Here is a 19,218-nt window from a genome sequence, read left to right on the forward strand (position 1 = left end):
CCTTCTCACAGCATGGACAATGAGTTTGAGAAAGGAAATCAGCTGATACTAGGCACATGTCCCTCGGGCCACTTCAGCCCTTCCCCTTACAAACTAAACAAGAACAGCAAACAGGAAACGCTCGTCTTTTAAAAATTACTCTATTATTATCAAATAGAACCACAGTATCCAAAAGGTAATCAGACAGTTCTATCCCCGACTAAATGGCCCTGCATCGCGCCTGTGAGTGGCTGGCAGCCAAATCACCGCCCCCGTGCAGACTGTTTTCATCCATTTTATTGTCAAGGAAATTAACAGCCTGAAGGGGTTCCCCAGGCCCAAGCGCTCCCCCCCTGGGGCCCTGGGGAAGCAGGCAACAAGCGACCTGGTCTCACTACCCCCTCCTGGGGATAAGGGACAGGAGGGGAGGAGGGTTCACAGCAGAAGGGCTTGGGGCGCCCCGCTCCCGCCCACTGGGCTCAGCCTGGGGGCAGCCGAGGCACCTGTCCCAGGGGCCTTAGACCCTTGCACCTGGCTGCTCATCTGGCCGGGGCAGGGGCGGGGCGCATGCTCACTCGCCCGTGTGGGTCCGCAGGTGGTACTTGAGCGACTGCTTGTAGCGGAAGCACTTGGCGCAGTGCGTGCAGGGGTAGGGCCGCTCGCCCGTGTGCGCTCGCTGGTGCTCCAGCAGGTGGTGCTTCTGTGTGAAGCGCTTGCCACACTCGGCGCAGTGGTAGGGCCGCTCACCCGTGTGGATGCGCCGGTGTTCCAGCAGGTGGTGCTTCCGGATGAAGCTTTTGCCGCATTCGGGGCACGCGTGCGGCCGTTCGCGTGAGTGCACGCGGCAGTGGTTGGTGAGCTTCGATTTTTCGCTGAAGCTCTTCTCGCACTCCGGGCACTTGAAGGGCCGTTCACCGGTGTGAGTCCGCTGGTGGCGCAGCAGGTGTGATGGGCGGCTGAAGCTCTTGCCACACAGGCTGCAGATGAAGGAGACCTCGTGCTTGCCTGCATGCACACGCTGGTGGATCACCAGGCTGATGTGCAAGCGGAAGCTCTTCTTGCATTCCGGACAAGTGTAGGGCCTCTCCCCGGTATGTGTGATCTGGTGCTTGGTCAGGCTTGACTTGTGGCTGAAGCTGCTGTCACACTCAGGACACTTGTAGGGCTTGGGGCCACCACCACTGCCTGAGCTGGGTGACTTGGGACGCGGCTTGAGCGAGTGCTTGGGATTGAAGGCTGACCCGCGCTCTGGGGAGCCGTAGCCACTGCGCGCCCGATGGATGCGCTGGTGTAGCGTGAGCTGCTGCTTGTGGCGGAAGCTGATCTCACACTCTGCACACTCATAGGGCCCCTCCTTGATGTGGTTGCGCTGATGGATGATGAGGTTAATCTTCAGCCGAAAACTCTTGCCGCACTCCATGCAAGTGAAGGGCCGCTCGCCACGTCGGTTCCGCTGCTGCTGGCTGGAGGTCCCACGGTTCTCGCCCAGGTGCCGCTCACCATGCCCATGAGAATGCCCATGAATGCTGGGCACCAGCCTCTTCACTGATGGGTTGCCCAACTGCAGGGGTGGAGGGCTCTCCTCGCCCTCAGGGGACATCTCCCCAGGCAGGGGGGTCTGGTACATACTGGCCTCGTACCTCCCGGATAGCGGCCCAAGGGGTTGCAAGTGCTGTGGCAGGTCCTCGTCCTCTTCCTCTTCCTCGTCCTCCTCTTGCTCCTCAGTCTTTATCACGATCCCCTCTGCTCCAAGGTTAGAAAGCAAGACTTTAGCTATTATCTAGAACCCCGATCCTGGATAAGTACAAGGTTTCATCCTCACCAACAGATTTTGTGCCACACATGTGTGTGCACACACACAGACACAGATATATACATACATTTATCCAAATTCCTCCTTTTGGGAAAATCTAGTTCCCTGTCCCATGATTCCTACCTTCAGATGAGCAGTCGTGAAACTCAGAGCTTAACAGGGCTCTTGAGGAAGCAGAGGAGATGGCTATTTGGCACCCTGGTGCTCAGGATAGGAAGCTGCTGGAGGATCAGTCCTCAGAGGGAAAGAAACCAGTCCCAAGAACCATTACAGTGTGCCTGAGCTTGTGTTCATGAACTCAAGTCTGGGAGCCAGCAAAGTTCCACTTTTCCTGCTGCAAGCCGCAGGAAAACATAATGGAATTCAGCTACAATCACAAAAGCTACTACCTGGAAAAGTCAAGGACTTTTCCAAAGGTCAAGCCATGGCTAAAGAAGTCTTGGTGATATTTTAGCTTTTGTATATATATTAGCTGGTTCTTACAGTGATTTTCTTGTAATGCTATGCGTGCTTCCAAGAACTCCTAACAGTGTATTTATCTAAAATACCTATCAAGCATCCAAGGCCAAACAATCTCCTGAACTAAGGTAACACCCTTGTGGAAACGCCTGTTCCCTAGGTCAGGCGGATAGCTTTATTTCTTGTGCAACCTGAGACCCTCCTTTTCTATTGCTAACATCATAGACTCCTAACTTCTCACCTAACCACTTCTAGGAATGTAGATTGAGCACATAAATTCCCTTTTTGATATACTAACCGATCATTAGTTCTCAGTTGACCTCCTCCTTTACCACTCCCCTTCTGGGTTGTAAAAGAAAGCCTGGTGGTCACTGCCTGGGGAAAACTCTTATCTGCCTTTATGACCCCGTAAGAATTCAAGCCTGGTGACCTTGCTCTGCCAGAGGATTGCTATTGCTTGGGTTTATAACTGGATTTCTGAGAGACTTGGGGAGAACTGAGAGAATAAGGAGACTGAGAGGAGGAGAGAGAGGGGAAAAAAGAGAATGGAAGAACTAGATGGTAAGAACTGGAGAGGAACGAACTGAGATGGGGAAGAACTAGACTGAAGGGCTAGAAGAGAGTACGAGGGAATGAGATGGAAGATGGGGAAGAGCCAGATGGGGAAGAACAAGACGAGAGAGAAGGAGATGGGAGAGGAGCTACGATGGGTAAGAACAAGATGGATGAGAACCCAGATGGGGCAGAACTAAGATGAGAGAATTAAGTTAGAACTTAGAGGGGACAACAGATAAATGTAGAGAGAAGTCAGGCAAGAAAGGAGCTAGGCACGAGAGCAGAATAGAAGCTGTGTAGAGAGAGAACTGACTCAGAAGAATAAAGTGTGTGGACTAAGGAGTTTCGTGTACATAGATTCATTTCATATCATCAAAGATTAAATTATCAGCTAGTTGTAGATTCTTCCCAGACCCTGGGAGGGGACTATCGAGGGGCTGAACCCCCATAGTCCCCGATACTTTTCTATTGGAGCTAGTGTCTGCAGTGGTCTCAATGAGCACTGATGCATAACTTTCTTCTTCTCCTCCGTCTTCAGACAGTTCTTCCTTCCTGAGCCCACCTGTGGGCTCATCACACCTTCATTGACCCTCCTCCATTAATTCCTCCCTCCTCCTCAGTCTCCATGTCGTTTTTTGTGATCCTGACTCGTGAGTGACATTGAATACCAACTGAGCTCCTCTCTGGTGGGATTCAGGCTCTGGTTTTCTGGGGCAACCCAGGGAACTACAGATGCATGTCTCACTGTGCAGCCAGAACAAGGTGTTCTGAAAACACCAGCCTCACAGCTTCCTTCAGGCTCCAGAGGGCAGTGCCCTGCAATGCCCAACTGGTGGAGTCCCCTTACCTCCAAGCTTGGCTTGTCCCTACAGGATCTATAAAAAGCCAGGTTCTATGGGGGCCCCTGAGAACCTAAGAACATCTCACTCATTTGAATTCTCCAGGTGCTTTTGTAGTCCGACCTTTGGCATTTCCTAACCAGTTTTAATTGGAGAGGTTTTTTGGTTTGCTTTTGAAACAGGGTCTCTCTCTATAGCCCTGGATGCCTTGAACTCAAGAGTTTACCTGTCCCTGCCTCTTAAGGATTAAAGGTGTGTGCTACCATGCTCAGATTTTTTTTTTTTGAGAACATAATTACAACATTTCTTCCCTTTCTTTCCTCCCTCCAACCGTCCCATTTACCCCTCCTTGTTCTCTTTTCAAATTCATGGCCTCCTTTTTAGATGTTATTACACACACACACACACACACACACACACACACACACACACACTCTCCTAAGTATAACCTACTCAGTCTGCATAATGTTATTTGTATATATGTTTTCTGGGATGACCATTTGGTGTACCAGACTTTGTTATTATCTTTTAAGTGTGTATCTGTGTGTGGGTATTGGATCCCACTGGAGCTGGAATTGCAGGCAATTTTGAGTTGCCCAAAATGAGTGCTGAGAACTGTCCTCTTAACCACTGAGCTATGTCTCCAGTCTAGTTTTTGAATTCTAACAAATTCTTTGTAGAACATTTTATACCTGTCTTTTGTACCTGAGCATAGCATGACCCTTTGGGGGATGAATGACCCTTTTACAGGGGTCGCCTAAGACTATTGGAAAACACAGATATTTATTATGATTCATAACAGTAGCAAAACTACACTATATTTTATGGCTGGGGTCACCACAGTGTGAAGGACTGTACTAAAGGGTCACAGCGTTGGAAGGTTGAGGACCGCTGCCCTACAGCTTGTAACCTGTAGTGTTACAGGAGTATGCAGAGTGAGCCTCCACACCTGGCCTCTGTGCACTTACTTAAATCTAAGGAATTAGATCCTGACCACTTGACCAAGGATACCATGAGGTTTTTACTAAGTGAGAATATGCAAATTACAGCCAGATGTGGTGTACATGCTTGCACTCTCAGCACTTGGAAGGCTGAAGCAGGAGGAATCTAAACTACAACTGGAAGCCCCCATTCTCAAAAACAGACAAATAAAAACACAAACAGGCAACCAAACAGTGGGACACGGGAAAAGCTGTCAGGAAGGACACTCCAGGGTCAGCACTTAATGCCCTGCTACAGTACAGCACTCCTGGGGAGAGTGAGGACACAGAGATTATGTAGTAACAGGCACTGTGACTCGTCGTCGACCAGAGAAGGATAGGAGTCTCTCAGTCTCTCTCTCTCTTTAGAGCTTAAAAGGAAAACCCCAGGGCAGGCAAGCTGTAAATCTCAGCAGCTGCTCACAGGAGACTGGAGAAATGAAGGAAAAAGCTATACTGTTTGAGTTAGGCTGGCACGGAGGTCAGAGAGGCGCCTAGACAAAGAGTAAAGAGAAAGCACACTCAGGCTCTGGCCAGCACAGGGGTGGGGAATGAGGAGGGTAGGGGAGATGGACAGGAAAGGAAAGAGAAGAGTTAACCCTTTCTAGGTTAGGACTCAGAATGGCAGGCAGAGCCAGCAGACCCTTGTATTGGCTCACAGGCACTGCCCACAGTTGTTTTTAAAACATGCTTTTCTTGCAGGGTGTGTTGGCACACACTTTCATTCCCAGCACCGGGATGCTAGCCTGGGCTACTTGGTGAGACTCTTGGCTCAAAGACAGACACCACCACCCAAATAAAACAAAACTACCAAACTCCAAAGACACAACAGTGCTGAGATGAATGAGAAGGAAGTCTGAACTCTGCCACTACCTGGGTAACCCTGGACATGTTTCCATCCTCATCTGCCTTTGAGTTCTTGTTTGAGCCAATCTTGGGCAGAACAACTTCTTTCCTAGGCTGGGAGGTTTCATTAGGACCACTTGTCAGGAGACAGGGCCCTCCCTCTACAGCCCCCACCCCCACCTTTAACTTACCCGTGCAGCTCCTCTGCTGCACCAGCATCTGCTTGAGCTCGCTGAATTCACTGGAGCCTTCGGTGGACTCCTCCAGTGTGTTCTCTGGTTCCTGCATGTCCAGGTCTGGCTGCTCTCCACAGGGGTCACCCAGCTCTGAGTCCTGGAAGCCATGCTCCTCCACTTGTCCCATCAGCGGCTCTGGCGTCTCCAGACCTTCTGAGCCCTCATCGTTGGTCTGCACCTCGATCTTAATCACGATGCCATCGTGTGCTGAGGAAGGTGAGGACACACAGAGCCGTCATGCCACCTCCCCAGGTTTCTACAGTCCTAGCATTTACATTCCAACAGGTCTTTTTAAAGAGACCCTAAAAAATACAATAGAGTTAATGGTGAGCAGAAAGAATTTTCTGGACACTTTGTAGTCTTGAATGCTAATACAAATTGGAGTCATTATAATAGATTAAAACTTTATTCTCTATAAATCCTAAGTTGTTTAGAAAATTATTTCACAGCCAAAACCCAGTTTCTCTCTTGCTGGTCCATTCATGCATCGAGGATCATAAAAAGGTGGCTATCTCCTCACTTCTCAATCTGACCCGGTTCCTACAGACTCCCGGAAGGCCCTTCTCTTGGCCCACATAATTTCTCACACAGGTATAACTGAGACAGGGGTGTTTGGGTTTTGTCTGTTTTTAGTTGGACAGACATCGTTAGATAAAGGGCTGTAACATTTGTGTTTTCTTGCACAGATCTATATTAATCTCAGATGGGCTTTATAGATGTAGCATCGTTCTACACAAATGGGAGCATAATACCCATTTTTGCTTTTCAGTGCAGTCTTTTTTTCCTAATTTCCTTTCTCCTCTCATTTCATCATTACGAAGATAACTCCTATAATTAGCTATGATTGCCTCTATGCTTATATAGTTACATTCATATCAACATACATACATTAATTTTATTCTTGGGTCACTGTTGGAGTTAAAATCAAGCAGCCTCTTTTTCTCCTCTGTATCAACTATCTTGTAGAAATTCCTTCAAGCTGATTTTCCACAGTGCTAACTAGTCTTTTAAAGATCCATATATCCCATCCTTGGCTCATACAGTAATTTAGCAAGCTATTCCCTAATGGAAAAAACTTTTTGTCCTCATCTTTTGCTACAGTAAACAATACTACAACAAACATCTGTTTATATCCCCAATTACAAAATAGTGGTTTCATTTCTACGGGACCACAGCATCCAAAGATGAAACATTGTTAATTTTGGCGGATCAACCAGATTGCTTTTCAGTAAGGTAATGGAAGCCCATCCTTCACTAGGCTGTGGAAGAGACCCTCTCCCGACACCCCGCCAGCCACATTTGCGCATGCTCACAAGAGACCCTCTCCCGACACCCCGCCAGCCACATTTGCGCATGCTCACTTCTTCCCTCAGGTAATGTACAAAGTGGCAACTTTGATTCTTCTTCTTTCCTCTTGTTGCTTCATTTCGTTTTCGTTTTTTGAAACAAGGTCTCACCCTGTAGCCCAGGCTGGCCTGGGACTTGGATCTGCCTGCCTCTGCCTCCCAGTGCCAGGACTAAAGGCACTATCATTAAAGGGCACCGACAGCCCGCCTGAGGCTGCTTCTTGGATGGGGAGGTTTAGGTATGCTTTCCTTTTTCTATTGGTCCTTTAAAGTGATTTCGTTTGTGGGGAGTACCACCTAGTTCTAATTTTTATTTTTAGATATAAGTTAGTGATGTATCCTAGTCCGAGGGGCGGAGGCAGGAGGATCAAGAGTTGAGTTAAGGGCTACATGTGCTCTTAAGTGCTGAGCTGTCTCTCTAGCTCCTATTTCTCATTTCTGAGAGAGGCTCACGCTCAATTTTCCAGGCTGTTTTTGAACTCACTCCAGCCCAGTCAGGTCTTAAATTTGTGATTCTCCTGCCTCAGCCTCCCAAACTTCCAGTCCTGGTGGTCTGTGTATCTTTTGAGTATCTTCTAAAGGAGTGGTTATCAACCTTCCTAAAGCTGTGACCCTTTAATACAGTTCCTCATGTTATGGTGACCCCAACCATAACATTATTTTTTGTTGCTACTTCATAACTATAAGTTTGCTACTGTTATGAATTGTAATGTAAATATTTTGTAGAGGTTTGCTCCTGAGAACCTTTTAGAAGGTTCTAAAGACTCACATGCAGTCAGTTTGGTTCCTATGTAATGGTATTGAGGGGGGGGGCTTTAAAAGATGGGTAGATTGGGGGCATTGCTCTTGTGAAGGCAGTGATGCTGAGAAAAAGTCCTGGGTTTCTCTTCCTCTCATCTCCAGGATGCCATCTGCTGCGCTATGATGTAGCCAGAAGGACTCCTAAGAGTAATGAGGTGTTGGCGACAGGCTCTCGGCAGCCAAAACTGTAAGCTAAACACACTTGCTTTCTTTTCCAGTGTCAGGATCTCACTTCTCAGCTCAGGCTGGTTTGGAACTTATAGTACAGCCTAGGCAGATCTCAAATTAGCGTTGCAGGCAAGGATGACCTTGAACTCTAATTTTCCCAACCTCTACCTCCCAGTGAATGAGATTATAGATACACAATGTCTACAACAAAATTGTTTTCTGTATAAATTACCAATTTTGGGGTAGTTTGTTAGAGCAATACAAAACAGATTAGCCTCACCCCCTTCTCCAACCTCTCCTCCCTCCTTTAACCTATGTCCACTCTCTCTCCCTATGCTGCCTGTCTTCATTCTGGGGGCCTCCTGAATTGTGTCTCTTTATCCTGCCTCAAGTCCATATTAAATCATTACAGGCCCTCCAGAAACACAACTTCCCTAACCTGCATAAACTCCTGAAAGTATTTTACTTGTCTACTCCCTAAAATAAAACTTCAAAACAGTCTCTTTGCACCTTTTTGAATAAACCTATAGGTAAGCGGGGTCACTACTATAATCGGAACACTTGGGAGGCTGAGGCAGGATTGTCACAAGCTGGAGGCCAGTCTGGGATACAGCGAGACAGACTAAAAAAAAGTTTCAACAGAAGTATGATTTCTAGAGTAAACATTGAGATAGAAATAAGCTTTTCCCTCATCCCTCATTTAATGTCACCAATGGAATCTAAAAACTCCAGCAGTTTTAAATCCATCATTATTTGCTTAAAAAATACACAGCCAGCCGGGCGGTGGTGGCGCACGCCTTTAATCCCAGCACTCGGGAGGCAGAGGCAGGCGGATCTCTGTGAGTTCAAGGCCAGCCTGGGCTACCAAGTGAGTCCCAGGAAAGACGCAAAGCTACACAGAGAAACCCTGTCTCGAAAAAACCAAAAAAAAAAAAAAAAAAAAAAAAAATACACAGCCAAGTTCTTCTTTGATAGCTGGGTTCTTTATACCCCACTCCTCTTCACTGTGAGCCTGTTTCCAATCCCACTTTGCCCATGGAATGTTACCCTAATAGAATGCGCTTTCATGCTTAGGAGCCTTTTGATGATCACCTCATCTGCCACAAAAAATGTTCCTATAAACTGAAAGATAATCTTGCTTTCATCTCTAATAGTCACAAGGCTGGACATGTTCATTTCTTCCTGGTTGAAGTTATCCTTAGCGACAATTATGCAGAACGATAAACAGTTATCCAGCATGGAAAATAAAAAACTTTGGAAACAAATCTCTTATAAGGGTAAGTAGGAATTTTCCTCAATTAGTTCACTTACTAGAGAATGAACACATGTTCTTACTGTATAATTAGACAGATCAGAATCAGGTCTATTCTGTTTTCCATTTTTTACAGACATAGGTATTATGGGTGGGTTGGAAAATGCTCAGGGGGAAAATGTCACTTGATTCTTTGAACTTACCCTAAATTACATGCTACAAAAAGCATGGGGTTAACACATCATCAAAAATTGTTCTTAGTCCAGCAGTGGTGGCACATGCCTTTAATCCCAGCACTTGGGAGGCAGAGCTAGGCAGATCTCTGTGAGTTCAAGGCCAGCCTGGTCTACAGAGCAAGATCCAGGACAGGCACCAAAACTACACAGAGAAACCCTGTCTCGAAAAACCACCCCCCACCCAAAAAAAATTGTTCTTAGTGGCCATTGGCTGACAATTATGTTCTCTTAATTTTGTTATAAAGCTAAACCTAATGTGCAGTAGGACTGTCATACAGGTCCAAGAGCAATGCCCTTCTGCACACACCTTCCACCAGTTTGGATCATTTGGGTGGTGACAGAGGGTTAACTCAGAAATGCTCCATGTAAGACTGGGACAGGCAGGGGGTGCCCTCTCATTTCTTGTGGTCCTTGAGATGGAACCTGGGATCTCATGCAAGCCAGACATGTCTATTTTTGTTTAAGGTATTGTACCTATGTAGCTTGCTTAAGTATGTAAAGTTTTACTCCTTCAAAGCTATTGAGGATAATAAAGAAATACAGGTTAATAGTCACCCATAACTATCAAACTTATAGTCATGTTACATATGTTTTCAATGTCATACATAGATATATTTAGATAGATAGGTGATCTTCAAATACTTCAAAGATCTACAGAATATGGCACTTAAAATGTTTTAATAACATAAGGTTTTTCTTGACAGTGAGACATGCCTGATCCCAGCAGCACCAATTTACTCCAAAGAAGATGATGGGCACTGAAGAAACTCCATATGGAGTTTGCTTTCTTTGTGGCAAAAGCTAGACACTGGGCAAAGAAACTGCACTTGCCTCAATTGCTGACAGTATACTGTCCAAACTAGACCAGCAGGATGCAAAAGAAATCGACTACCAAACTTTGTCAAGACAAGGTAGGACAGTCCTTCAAAATTCCCTGCTTCTCAGAAATGTCTCTCAGATATACTAGGCCTGTAGGCCAGGGTTGGATGCCCCAACATTACAAAAGAACTTTGGGTGATTGTCCAGGCAGCCAGATGTCCCTGTCATTAGGTAACATCACACCCTTCTGGGGGCTTTGATGGAGTTAAAGACTAAATAATTAAACTTATAGTTTTCCTTAGTTATGATAAAAAGTAAATTAGATATAAAACTTTAGACTCATAAACATAAGATAATCGAGTATTTTCTCTGATTTTGCCAAATACAAATGGACTGGATATTGTGACCATGATTCTTACTTGATAAATGTATTTGTTGTATATAGTTTTACTATGTTAAAGTTAAAGCCTTCCTTTTTAATCAAACAAAAAGGGGAAAATGCTGTAGAATAATCCGTTTGTACACTGTGAATATGCATTGCTATCATTGTTAATAAAGAGCTGACTAGTCAATAGCTAGCCAGGAAGAGGTTAGGCGGGAGAGCCAAACTGAGAGGATGCTGGGAGGAAGAAGGGTGGAGTCACAAGCCAGGTGAAGAAGCAGCAGATGAATATGACGTGATGAAAAAGGTACTGCTATGTGGTAGAGCATAGATAAGAAATATAGGTTAATTTAAGATGTAAGGGCTAGTTAGTAACAAGTCTAAGCTATCTACCAAGCATTTATAATTAATAAGTCCCTGTGTGGTTATTTGGGGAACTGGCTGACCAGACAGAGCTGACTGGCAGGGCAGAAAACCCCACCCACAAGTTCTCTCTTTAAACCACATGTGGGCTCAAGGATTAAGCTGCCAGTGTTCTTGCCCACTGAGCCATATTCTGGTCCCTGTGAGTCATTTTGGAAGTATTTTTGCAGCTTGTTTGTATTTGGTTACAAGATCTTCATTTAATCTGTGATTCTATGTTCCAGCTAGCTGAGACTAGCTGTGTAGACTTGGGCTGGTCTCACCATTGTGAAGACCTTCCTGCCTCTGTGTCCCAACTATTGGGATGATAGGCATGTATCACTGTACCTGGCTGTAACTCTGTCATTTTTAATCTCTGTAATCATTTTTTGTAAAGATTGTTATGAAACAGAAAAAACTCTATCCAACAAACTGATTTTGAATATATAAAGGGTTAGTTGGGGTTTTTTTTTGGAGACATGGTTTCTCTGTGTAGCTTTGCGCCTTTTCTGGAACTCACTCTGTAGACCATGCTGACCTCAAACTCACAGAGATCCACCTGCCTCTGCTTCCTGAGTGCTGGGATTAAAGGTGTGTGCCACCACGCCCCGGCTTTAAAGATTACTTGTTTTTTGTTTTTGTTTTGTTTGTTTGTTTGTTTGCTTTGGTTTTTCGAGACAGGGTTTCTCTGTGTAGCTTTGCGCCTTTCCTGGATCTTGCTCTGTAGACCAGGCTAGCGAACTCACAGAGATCCGCCTGGCTCTGCCTCCCACGTGCTGGGATTAAAGGTGTGTGCCACCACCGCCCGGCCAAGGGTTACTTATTAATGGAGCTTATGCAGTGTTATATTTGGAGAGACTTAGTTAAAATAAACAATTCTTTACTTTAGCATTTTTTTTTGTTTGTTTTGTTCTCTAGGGCAAAAGTTGTTGTAAGTTTTCAATGTTTTCAGGGTTAGCCCCAGCCCTTTTCTACCTGCCTCTGCCTCTGCCGCCTGAGTGCTGCTGGGATTAGGGGTGTGCACCACCACGCCGGGCTCCTCTTTTTACTTTTCAGATAGCCGCTCACTAAGCTGCCCAGCTAGGCCTGTGAACTTTGGATCCAACTCTCTCATCTTCCTAATTAGCAGACATTATAGGCTTTTACCAGTTTTTAGGAAGCCCAAAGGCCTAAGTTCTGTGTTCACAGTATTACTGAATAAAATGGCCCAATATTTCTATAGTTGATGATGTGAAACTCAGACACCACAAAGACAATGACCAATTCATCTCAATAAATAAAAACTTAAAGTGGTTATACCAACACAAATATAAATATTAAATACAAAAATACTCCCCAAATTAGGGAAATGTTTTCATAGATAGGACAGGCAATATCTTTTGTTTGTTTGGCTTTTGAGAGAGAGGTCTCACTATGTAGTCTGGCCCGAGACTCCCAGAGACCTGCCTGCTTCAGCCTCTCACTGCTGGGTTAGGTGTTTGTCCAGTCTCCACCTGCCAAATGCTTAGTTCGCAAAGAGCCACAACCAAGAATATTTCTGATATTTAAAACGTCTTTAGAGCAGCACTTGGGAGGTGGAGGCGGTAGGATCAGGAGTTCAAGGCCAGCCTGGGGCTACATGAAACCCTGTCAACACTAACAAAATGCTTTTAGAAATCAATAATGAAAAGAAATAATCTCAAAGAGGAAAAGGAGTACAAGACAGCTCCTAGAATCAGACACAAAGGCGAAACTATGTACGTCACTCTGCATAGAATTGAAGAAGGGCATCAAAATACTGATGTAGCAGCCGTTCTCAACTGTCTTGGTCAGACCACTCTTTCACAAGGGTCACATTGTATCAGATATTTACAGTATGATTCACAACAGCAGCAAAATTACAGTTATGAAGTAGCAACAAAATAATTTTATGGTGGGGGTCACCACAACACGAGGAACTGTATTAAAGGGTCGAAGCATCATGAAGGTTGAGAACCACTGGCTTTATACCCATAGCTCCTGCAAGTCATGCGAAGCTAAAAACTGACTACTGGACAGGGTGTATGGCATCACTTTCATACTTAAATGAAAGCAGATAGACTGAGGTAGTAGTTGAAGGGCATTTGCCAGTATCTATTAAATGTTTAAGTGGGCATATCCTTTGACCTAGAAAATCCAGTTCTAAAAGTTTCAGGCCATTGCAGAGATCTACTTATAAGGGTCTTTACTGATGCAGCACTAAAACTTGTGAGCCTCCTAAATGCGTATCAACAGGAGAGTATGCAAATAGATTATGAACATTAGAATCTGCTATTAAAAGTAATCTAGATTTAAATAGTAAGACGCGTGTCAATCCTCCTGCCTCTGCCTTCTGACTGCTGGAACTGAAGGTGTAAACTACTTGCCTGGGTCAGATACTTTACCAAAAAAAGCCGGCAAGTAATGTGCATCTATATTATTTGAACTTGTTTTACAGCAGGATGCACTTATAATTTACAACAATGTGTAAGCATATCACAGAACACTGGAAAGAATAAAAAGGTGACTTAAGATTTGACTCTTACCATCCCACCCCACCCTGCCTGTTCTTTTTGAGAACCACTGGTATAAACAGTACCTGGATGCTCTCCTTCAGGTCTCAGAAGTCGGATGTGCATACAGTCTCTCTCACCTTTGTGTCCACCTAACTGTCCTACAGACAGGGCCGTGGGTAGCCCAGGCTGGCCTCAAACTCACTATGTAGCCAGGGATTCCAAGGATTCGTGTTTCTCACCTCATGACTTCTAAAAACACACCTGTATGGGCACTTCTTGAGCTGGTTAGACAGGACCATTCCCTCCAAACCTCTCGCCAGCCCCCAAATGCCTCACGGTTTCGGTGAGCCTGATGCGGAGCCACAGCTGGCGAGCTCTTGTCTGCAGCTGGCTGTTTCCCTTTTCTTTTGCTTTGCTCACTGTTAATGGCCACACAGTCAGCTCCAAATCCTCCTCAGTCCCCAAGCTATGTAATTCTGCTCTCAAAGCATTCACACACATGCAGCATTTATTAATTTCATCTACTTGTAAAAATTCTAGACCCTTCTAGTGTACTGGCTTATACCAGTGGTTCCCAAAAAGAAAAGGCAAGGATCTTTCACAGCTTCCCACCTTGTCCTCAGCTTTCTCTCCCATCTCTTCCTTCCTTTTTTTTTTTTTTAATTTGTTGGAGGTAGTGGCAGGAGGATCTGTGAGTTTGAGGATAGCCTAGTATACACAGCGAGCACTAGGACAGCCAAGACTACATAGAGACTTTGTTTCAAACAAAACAAACAAACAACAACAATAAAAGAGCATTTTTTTCTTGCAGAGGACCTGGGTTCAATTCCCAGCCACCACATGGTGGCTCAAACTGTCAATAACTCCAGTTTCAGGGGAGCCAATGCCCTCTTCTGACCTCCATGTACACTAGGCATGCATGTGGGGCGCACAGATTTACATTCAAGCAAAATACTCATACACATAAAATAAATAAAAATTATGCTAGGGAGATGGCTATAAGCAACCACTTTGGATTCCCAGAACCTATGTAAAAGCTGATTGGGCATAGTGGCTCACCTATAATCCCAGCATAAGGAAGGCAGAGACAGGGATACCTGAACTAGTCGTATCAGTGAGCTCTGGGTTCAACTGAGAGATCCTGCCTTAATATATATGGTGGAGGGCAATTGAGGAAGACTCTTAAAAAAAAAAAAAAAGGATTTACGGGGGCTGGAGAGATTGCTCAGAGGTTAAGAGCATTGGCTGCTGCTCTTCCAGAGGACCCGAGTTCAGTTTTCAGCAACCACATGGTGGTTCAGGACCATCTATAATAAGATCTGGTGCCCTCTTCTGGCATGCAGGCACATATGCAGGTGGAACACTGTGTGTACATAATAAATAAATAGATCTTAAAAAAAAAAAATTTACTTATTACGTATAATATGTTCTGTCTGCATGTATTCCTGCAGGCCAGAAGAGGGCACAAGATCTCAGTACAGATGGTTGTGAGCCACCATGTGGTTGCTGGGATTTGAACTCAGGACGTCTGGAAGAACAGCCAGTGCTACTAACCTCTGAGTCATCTCTCCAGCCCAAGGAAGACTCTTGACATCATACACAGACATAGGAACCTGCACACACATGAACCCTTACACACACACACGTCTGCACACTATACACACACACATACATAAAACAATTAATTAAGATAAAACAAGACTTGTGTTCCTTCTGATCAACAGATCCCAGATCCCCAATTCTGCCAAGAGTTGGGGTTCTGCAATGACAGTCTGTACTTTTCAGACCAATCTAATTCTGTCTATACCATCAATACCTAATGTCCAAATGTCCCAATGTCCAACACCAGAACTCTGCTTCTAAACTCCAGACTCTATTCAGCAGCTTTCTCCTTAGTGTCTTGCTGGGACATATTCAAAAGTGAATTTTTATTGTTTCTCTTCATCCAGGTCTCACTGAGTTAGAGATTAGGAATCATCCTTTGCACCCTCCACTCCCCTTACTCACACCCACCAGTCACTAAGTTTTTCTTGGTCAACAGCCAATACATATCTTGCAAATAGCCACTGTTCCCACTGGGCTGTGGCCAAGGGCTCTACATACTGCTATCTCCCAGCTTCCAGTATCTTCCTTTCAATTAGTTCTCCTAGGAGCAAGGAATCTAGTTGCTATTTAGGTCTCTACTAAAATTTCATTGTTCCAAGATTTGTCTTCTTTACTAAATGTTTTTACTGTACTTGTGTGTTGTGTACACATTCATGTGAAGGTCAGAGGATTTGTTGGAGATGGTTCTCTCCTTCTATCATGGGTATCCTGGGGATTGAACTCCGATGCTCAGGCTTGGCAGCAAACACCTTTACCTGTTGAGACACCGTGCCAGTCTGTATGATGCCTTTTCTGACCCCCCAAGCTCAGCAAAATCTTCTGCTTTGTCTTTCTTCTTTGGCTGCTTTTTGTCACAGCTGTATTATAGGATATGACTGTGATTTTTCTGCTTTGTTTTAAATACTTATATTACTTATATGTACATCTGTGTGCACAAAGGTCATGTGCACATACCACGTTCATGAACATACTAGAGGAGGCCAGATGGCAGTGAGTCCCCTACGGCTGAAATAACAGGCAGTTGTGAACCATCTGATGTGGGTGCTGGGAACTGAACGTGGTCCTCTGCAAGAGCTGTACATGCTAATGGCTGAGTCATCTCTCCAGTCCAGTGACTGTTTTCATATAGTGTAGATGTGGTTGCTAAAACTGGTCTTCTCTACTGGTGTAAGCCTAAGAGAGAGCAAGGACCTCTTGGGTACCCAGCTACGGACAAAGTACCTGATACAAAAAAAATCTGATGAACTAAATAATAAACAAACAAGTGAATCTTATGGTATAAAAATTCTTCATAATACGATGTCAGAGGCGACAGAAAGTGTACCATGTTATGATACACGTAGTATGTTTTAAACTATATTTTAGATTCTGTTCAATGTTAGACTCTCTCAAACGACCTTATTAGGTTAAATGTATTAATATTTTTAAAATGTTTAAAACAGGGGCTGAAGAGATGGCTCGGTGGTTAAGAGCATTGACTGCTCTTCCAGAGGACCCAGGTTCAATTCCCAGCACCCACATGGCAGCTTACAACTGTCTGTAACTCCAGTTCCAGAGGACCCAACACCCATGGCAAAACACCAATGCACATAAAATATAAAAATTAAAAAAAAGGTTTAAAACAAATGAGAATTCTCCTTTCTTCCATGCCTTCTGGTTTGTTTTGCATTTGCAAGCTGTGAGTACACAGGGAAGGGAACAAATGGATGGACACACAGACAGATGACATGGACACAACTAATCTGAGTACTTCCAGCTAAGTGCAAATATCTGATTTTTCTCTGGATCTCTTAGGGACCCAAAGCACTGAATGAATTTACTGAGACAGCTCATAAAATTGTCATTCTTGATATACGTGGAACTAAGAAAGTTCTCAGTTTTCTAGATGACCCTCTTGGTCTACCTTTGGATCTGGTTGAGGGCTGCTCTGCCACCTTCTTGCTAGGGAGAAGACACTGGGCAGATCACCCAGGTTTGTGGAAGGGCAGACACCGACAGTTTCTCCGGTAGCAATTGCCTTTGGCTAAATATTCCGTGTCACCTGCCCCCCCCCCCCCACTGATGTCAGCTCCAAGGGCTGGGAAGGAGACGTGCAAACGACACAGGCGGGCTCTCCACGAGGCCACTGCTTCTGTAGAAGCTCAGGCCCTGGACATGTGTGCCAGACTAAACCCAGCTCAGCGCAAAGTGGGCTAGGTCATTTGTCTTTCACTCAAACCCTATTCAATGGGAGGCCCATCTGGGATGCAGATGGCAAAAGGAGACAGGGAAAGAGGTGGATGCTACCAGTGCGGCCCCTGGCCTCAAAACCAGTGGGGGCAGCAGCCATATTTCAGGGTTTTGGCCACGAAGCATCTCTGCCAATTCTTGCTTTAAGCCTCCCTGCCTGAGTTCTTCCACACAGAATCTTTCTATTCCCACCCAATTCTTGTTTTCAGATTTTCCTCTAACCAAGAGGATAACAAGTATATCCCTAGACCAACCCCTCAACCTCATCTACTTTCAAATTCATCTATTTTTATCTGTGATACTGAGTTGGGGTAAGCCCCACCCCTCCATCTGATGTTGGGCATTGAGTGCATGGGCCAGGCAGCCATGGCCTGACCCCTCTGAGACTGGGAGCCCAGACAAACCTTCCCTGCCTTGGGTTGTTTCTGAGCTAATGCAGTCTTCAAATCAATGACATTAAATCATAACAAAGCTGTCTGTTGGTCACCAACAGTTCCCCAGCAGGACACTCTCCTTTCTGCAGTCAATAGGATCCCCAGTGCTGTTCTAGTCGTTTTTTTTTTTTTTTTTTCCTTTCATTTTTTTGAGACAGGGTTTTCCTGTGTTGCTAGCTCTGCCTGTCCTGGAACTCACTCTGTAGCCCAGTCTGGCCTCGAACCCAGAGATCCACCTGCCTCTGCCTCCCTAGTGCTGGGATTAAAGGTGTGTGCCACCACTGCCTGGCTGATGTTCTGTTATGCTTGACTGTTACATTCACCACCAAGGACAAGGGGATGTTTCTACTGAAAATCTCTGAGGCAAGTGACTCAAGTCCAAAGGAAAATCCCAAGCAGAGCCTACAAAACTGATGCACCAAGATATCACTCACAGTGAATGTGTGTAGGCTACTGCCTAGTAAAGTCCATGCTGCCCTCTATTCAGGCAGAGACATGGCCCTTCTGTGGGCCAGAAGGTATGAGCATAACACAGGAATGCCTTCTCTATGATTCTTCCTGCAAAAAGTATGGCAAGAATGGGTCAGGTCAAAAAAAAAAAAAAATCTCCAAGACAATGAACTCTATGCATTCCTACTTATCAGCTACCTGTGCTACTGGTGTCCCAAGAGGACATCTACCTGCAGGCCTCCTCCTTCCTATACAGCTTGCTCAGGTCCTGTCTTGACTGTGGCACTCTAGACTGGAGCTACTGAAAGACCCAGGATGTAGGGCCCTGGGACATCCATTTGCCACTCACCAGCACTGGGGTCTGTGGGCGTCTCACCCTCCTCAGAGTCCTCTTGCTCCTGCATGGCTGGCCTTTCTCCACGCTCCATCTGTGACATGAGGTCTGGTTTGGATATTGCATAGTCTGGGCAGAAGGAAGGAAAGAAAATATTCTGTGGTATGAGGTGGCATTGTATGCTATAAAGGTGTTATCTGTGGGGATGTGACCTGGAACAGCCCCTCTGCCAGGGGCTGCAATGCTGGGAAATAAACAGGAAGTATTCAGCCTCTTTCCTCAGGACCCGTGTGCACATGTGTCTCACGCTGCTCACAGGGAATGAAGCTTGCCCAGGAGCTCCAGACAAAACTAATCCTGATAAAGTATAAAATTCATAAAACAAAATACTGATAGAGTGGGTTCCTTGTGTGAAAAAGCGTTGCCAGTCATGATGGCTCATGCCTCTAATACCAGCACTTGGGAGCTGGAGACAGAACTGCTGTGAGTCTGATGGCGGCTGGGTCACAGAGGGAGATCCTGTTCCAAAACACACAATAG

At 45.3% G+C, this 19,218-nt stretch overlaps 1 protein-coding gene across 3 annotated transcripts in view; it reads right to left on the reverse strand.

Annotated features, from left to right (window-relative positions):
* Window positions 1-258: 258 nt before the first annotated feature.
* The window catches only part of Znf777 (zinc finger protein 777), a 30,482-nt gene continuing 11,522 nt past the window's right edge, over window positions 259-19,218 (reverse strand). For 2 of the 3 annotated variants that reach the window (XM_052720497.1, XM_052720494.1), the window contains exons 4-6: window positions 18,694-18,807; window positions 5,663-5,914; window positions 259-1,725 (exon numbers count right to left, since the gene is read on the reverse strand). In XM_052720497.1, coding sequence (XP_052576457.1) covers window positions 551-1,725; window positions 5,663-5,914; window positions 18,694-18,807 — 1,541 coding nt within the window. In that variant the 3' untranslated portion in view covers window positions 259-550. The remainder of the gene's footprint in view (window positions 1,726-5,662; window positions 5,915-18,693; window positions 18,808-19,218) is intronic. The other variant, XM_052720495.1, reaches the window with a different exon arrangement.

The sequence above is a fragment of the Peromyscus californicus genome, unplaced genomic scaffold (genome assembly GCF_007827085.1).
Source record: "Peromyscus californicus insignis strain IS unplaced genomic scaffold, ASM782708v3 Scaffold_6__1_contigs__length_162567912, whole genome shotgun sequence".
In the NCBI taxonomy this organism is placed as follows: Eukaryota; Metazoa; Chordata; class Mammalia; order Rodentia; family Cricetidae; genus Peromyscus; species Peromyscus californicus.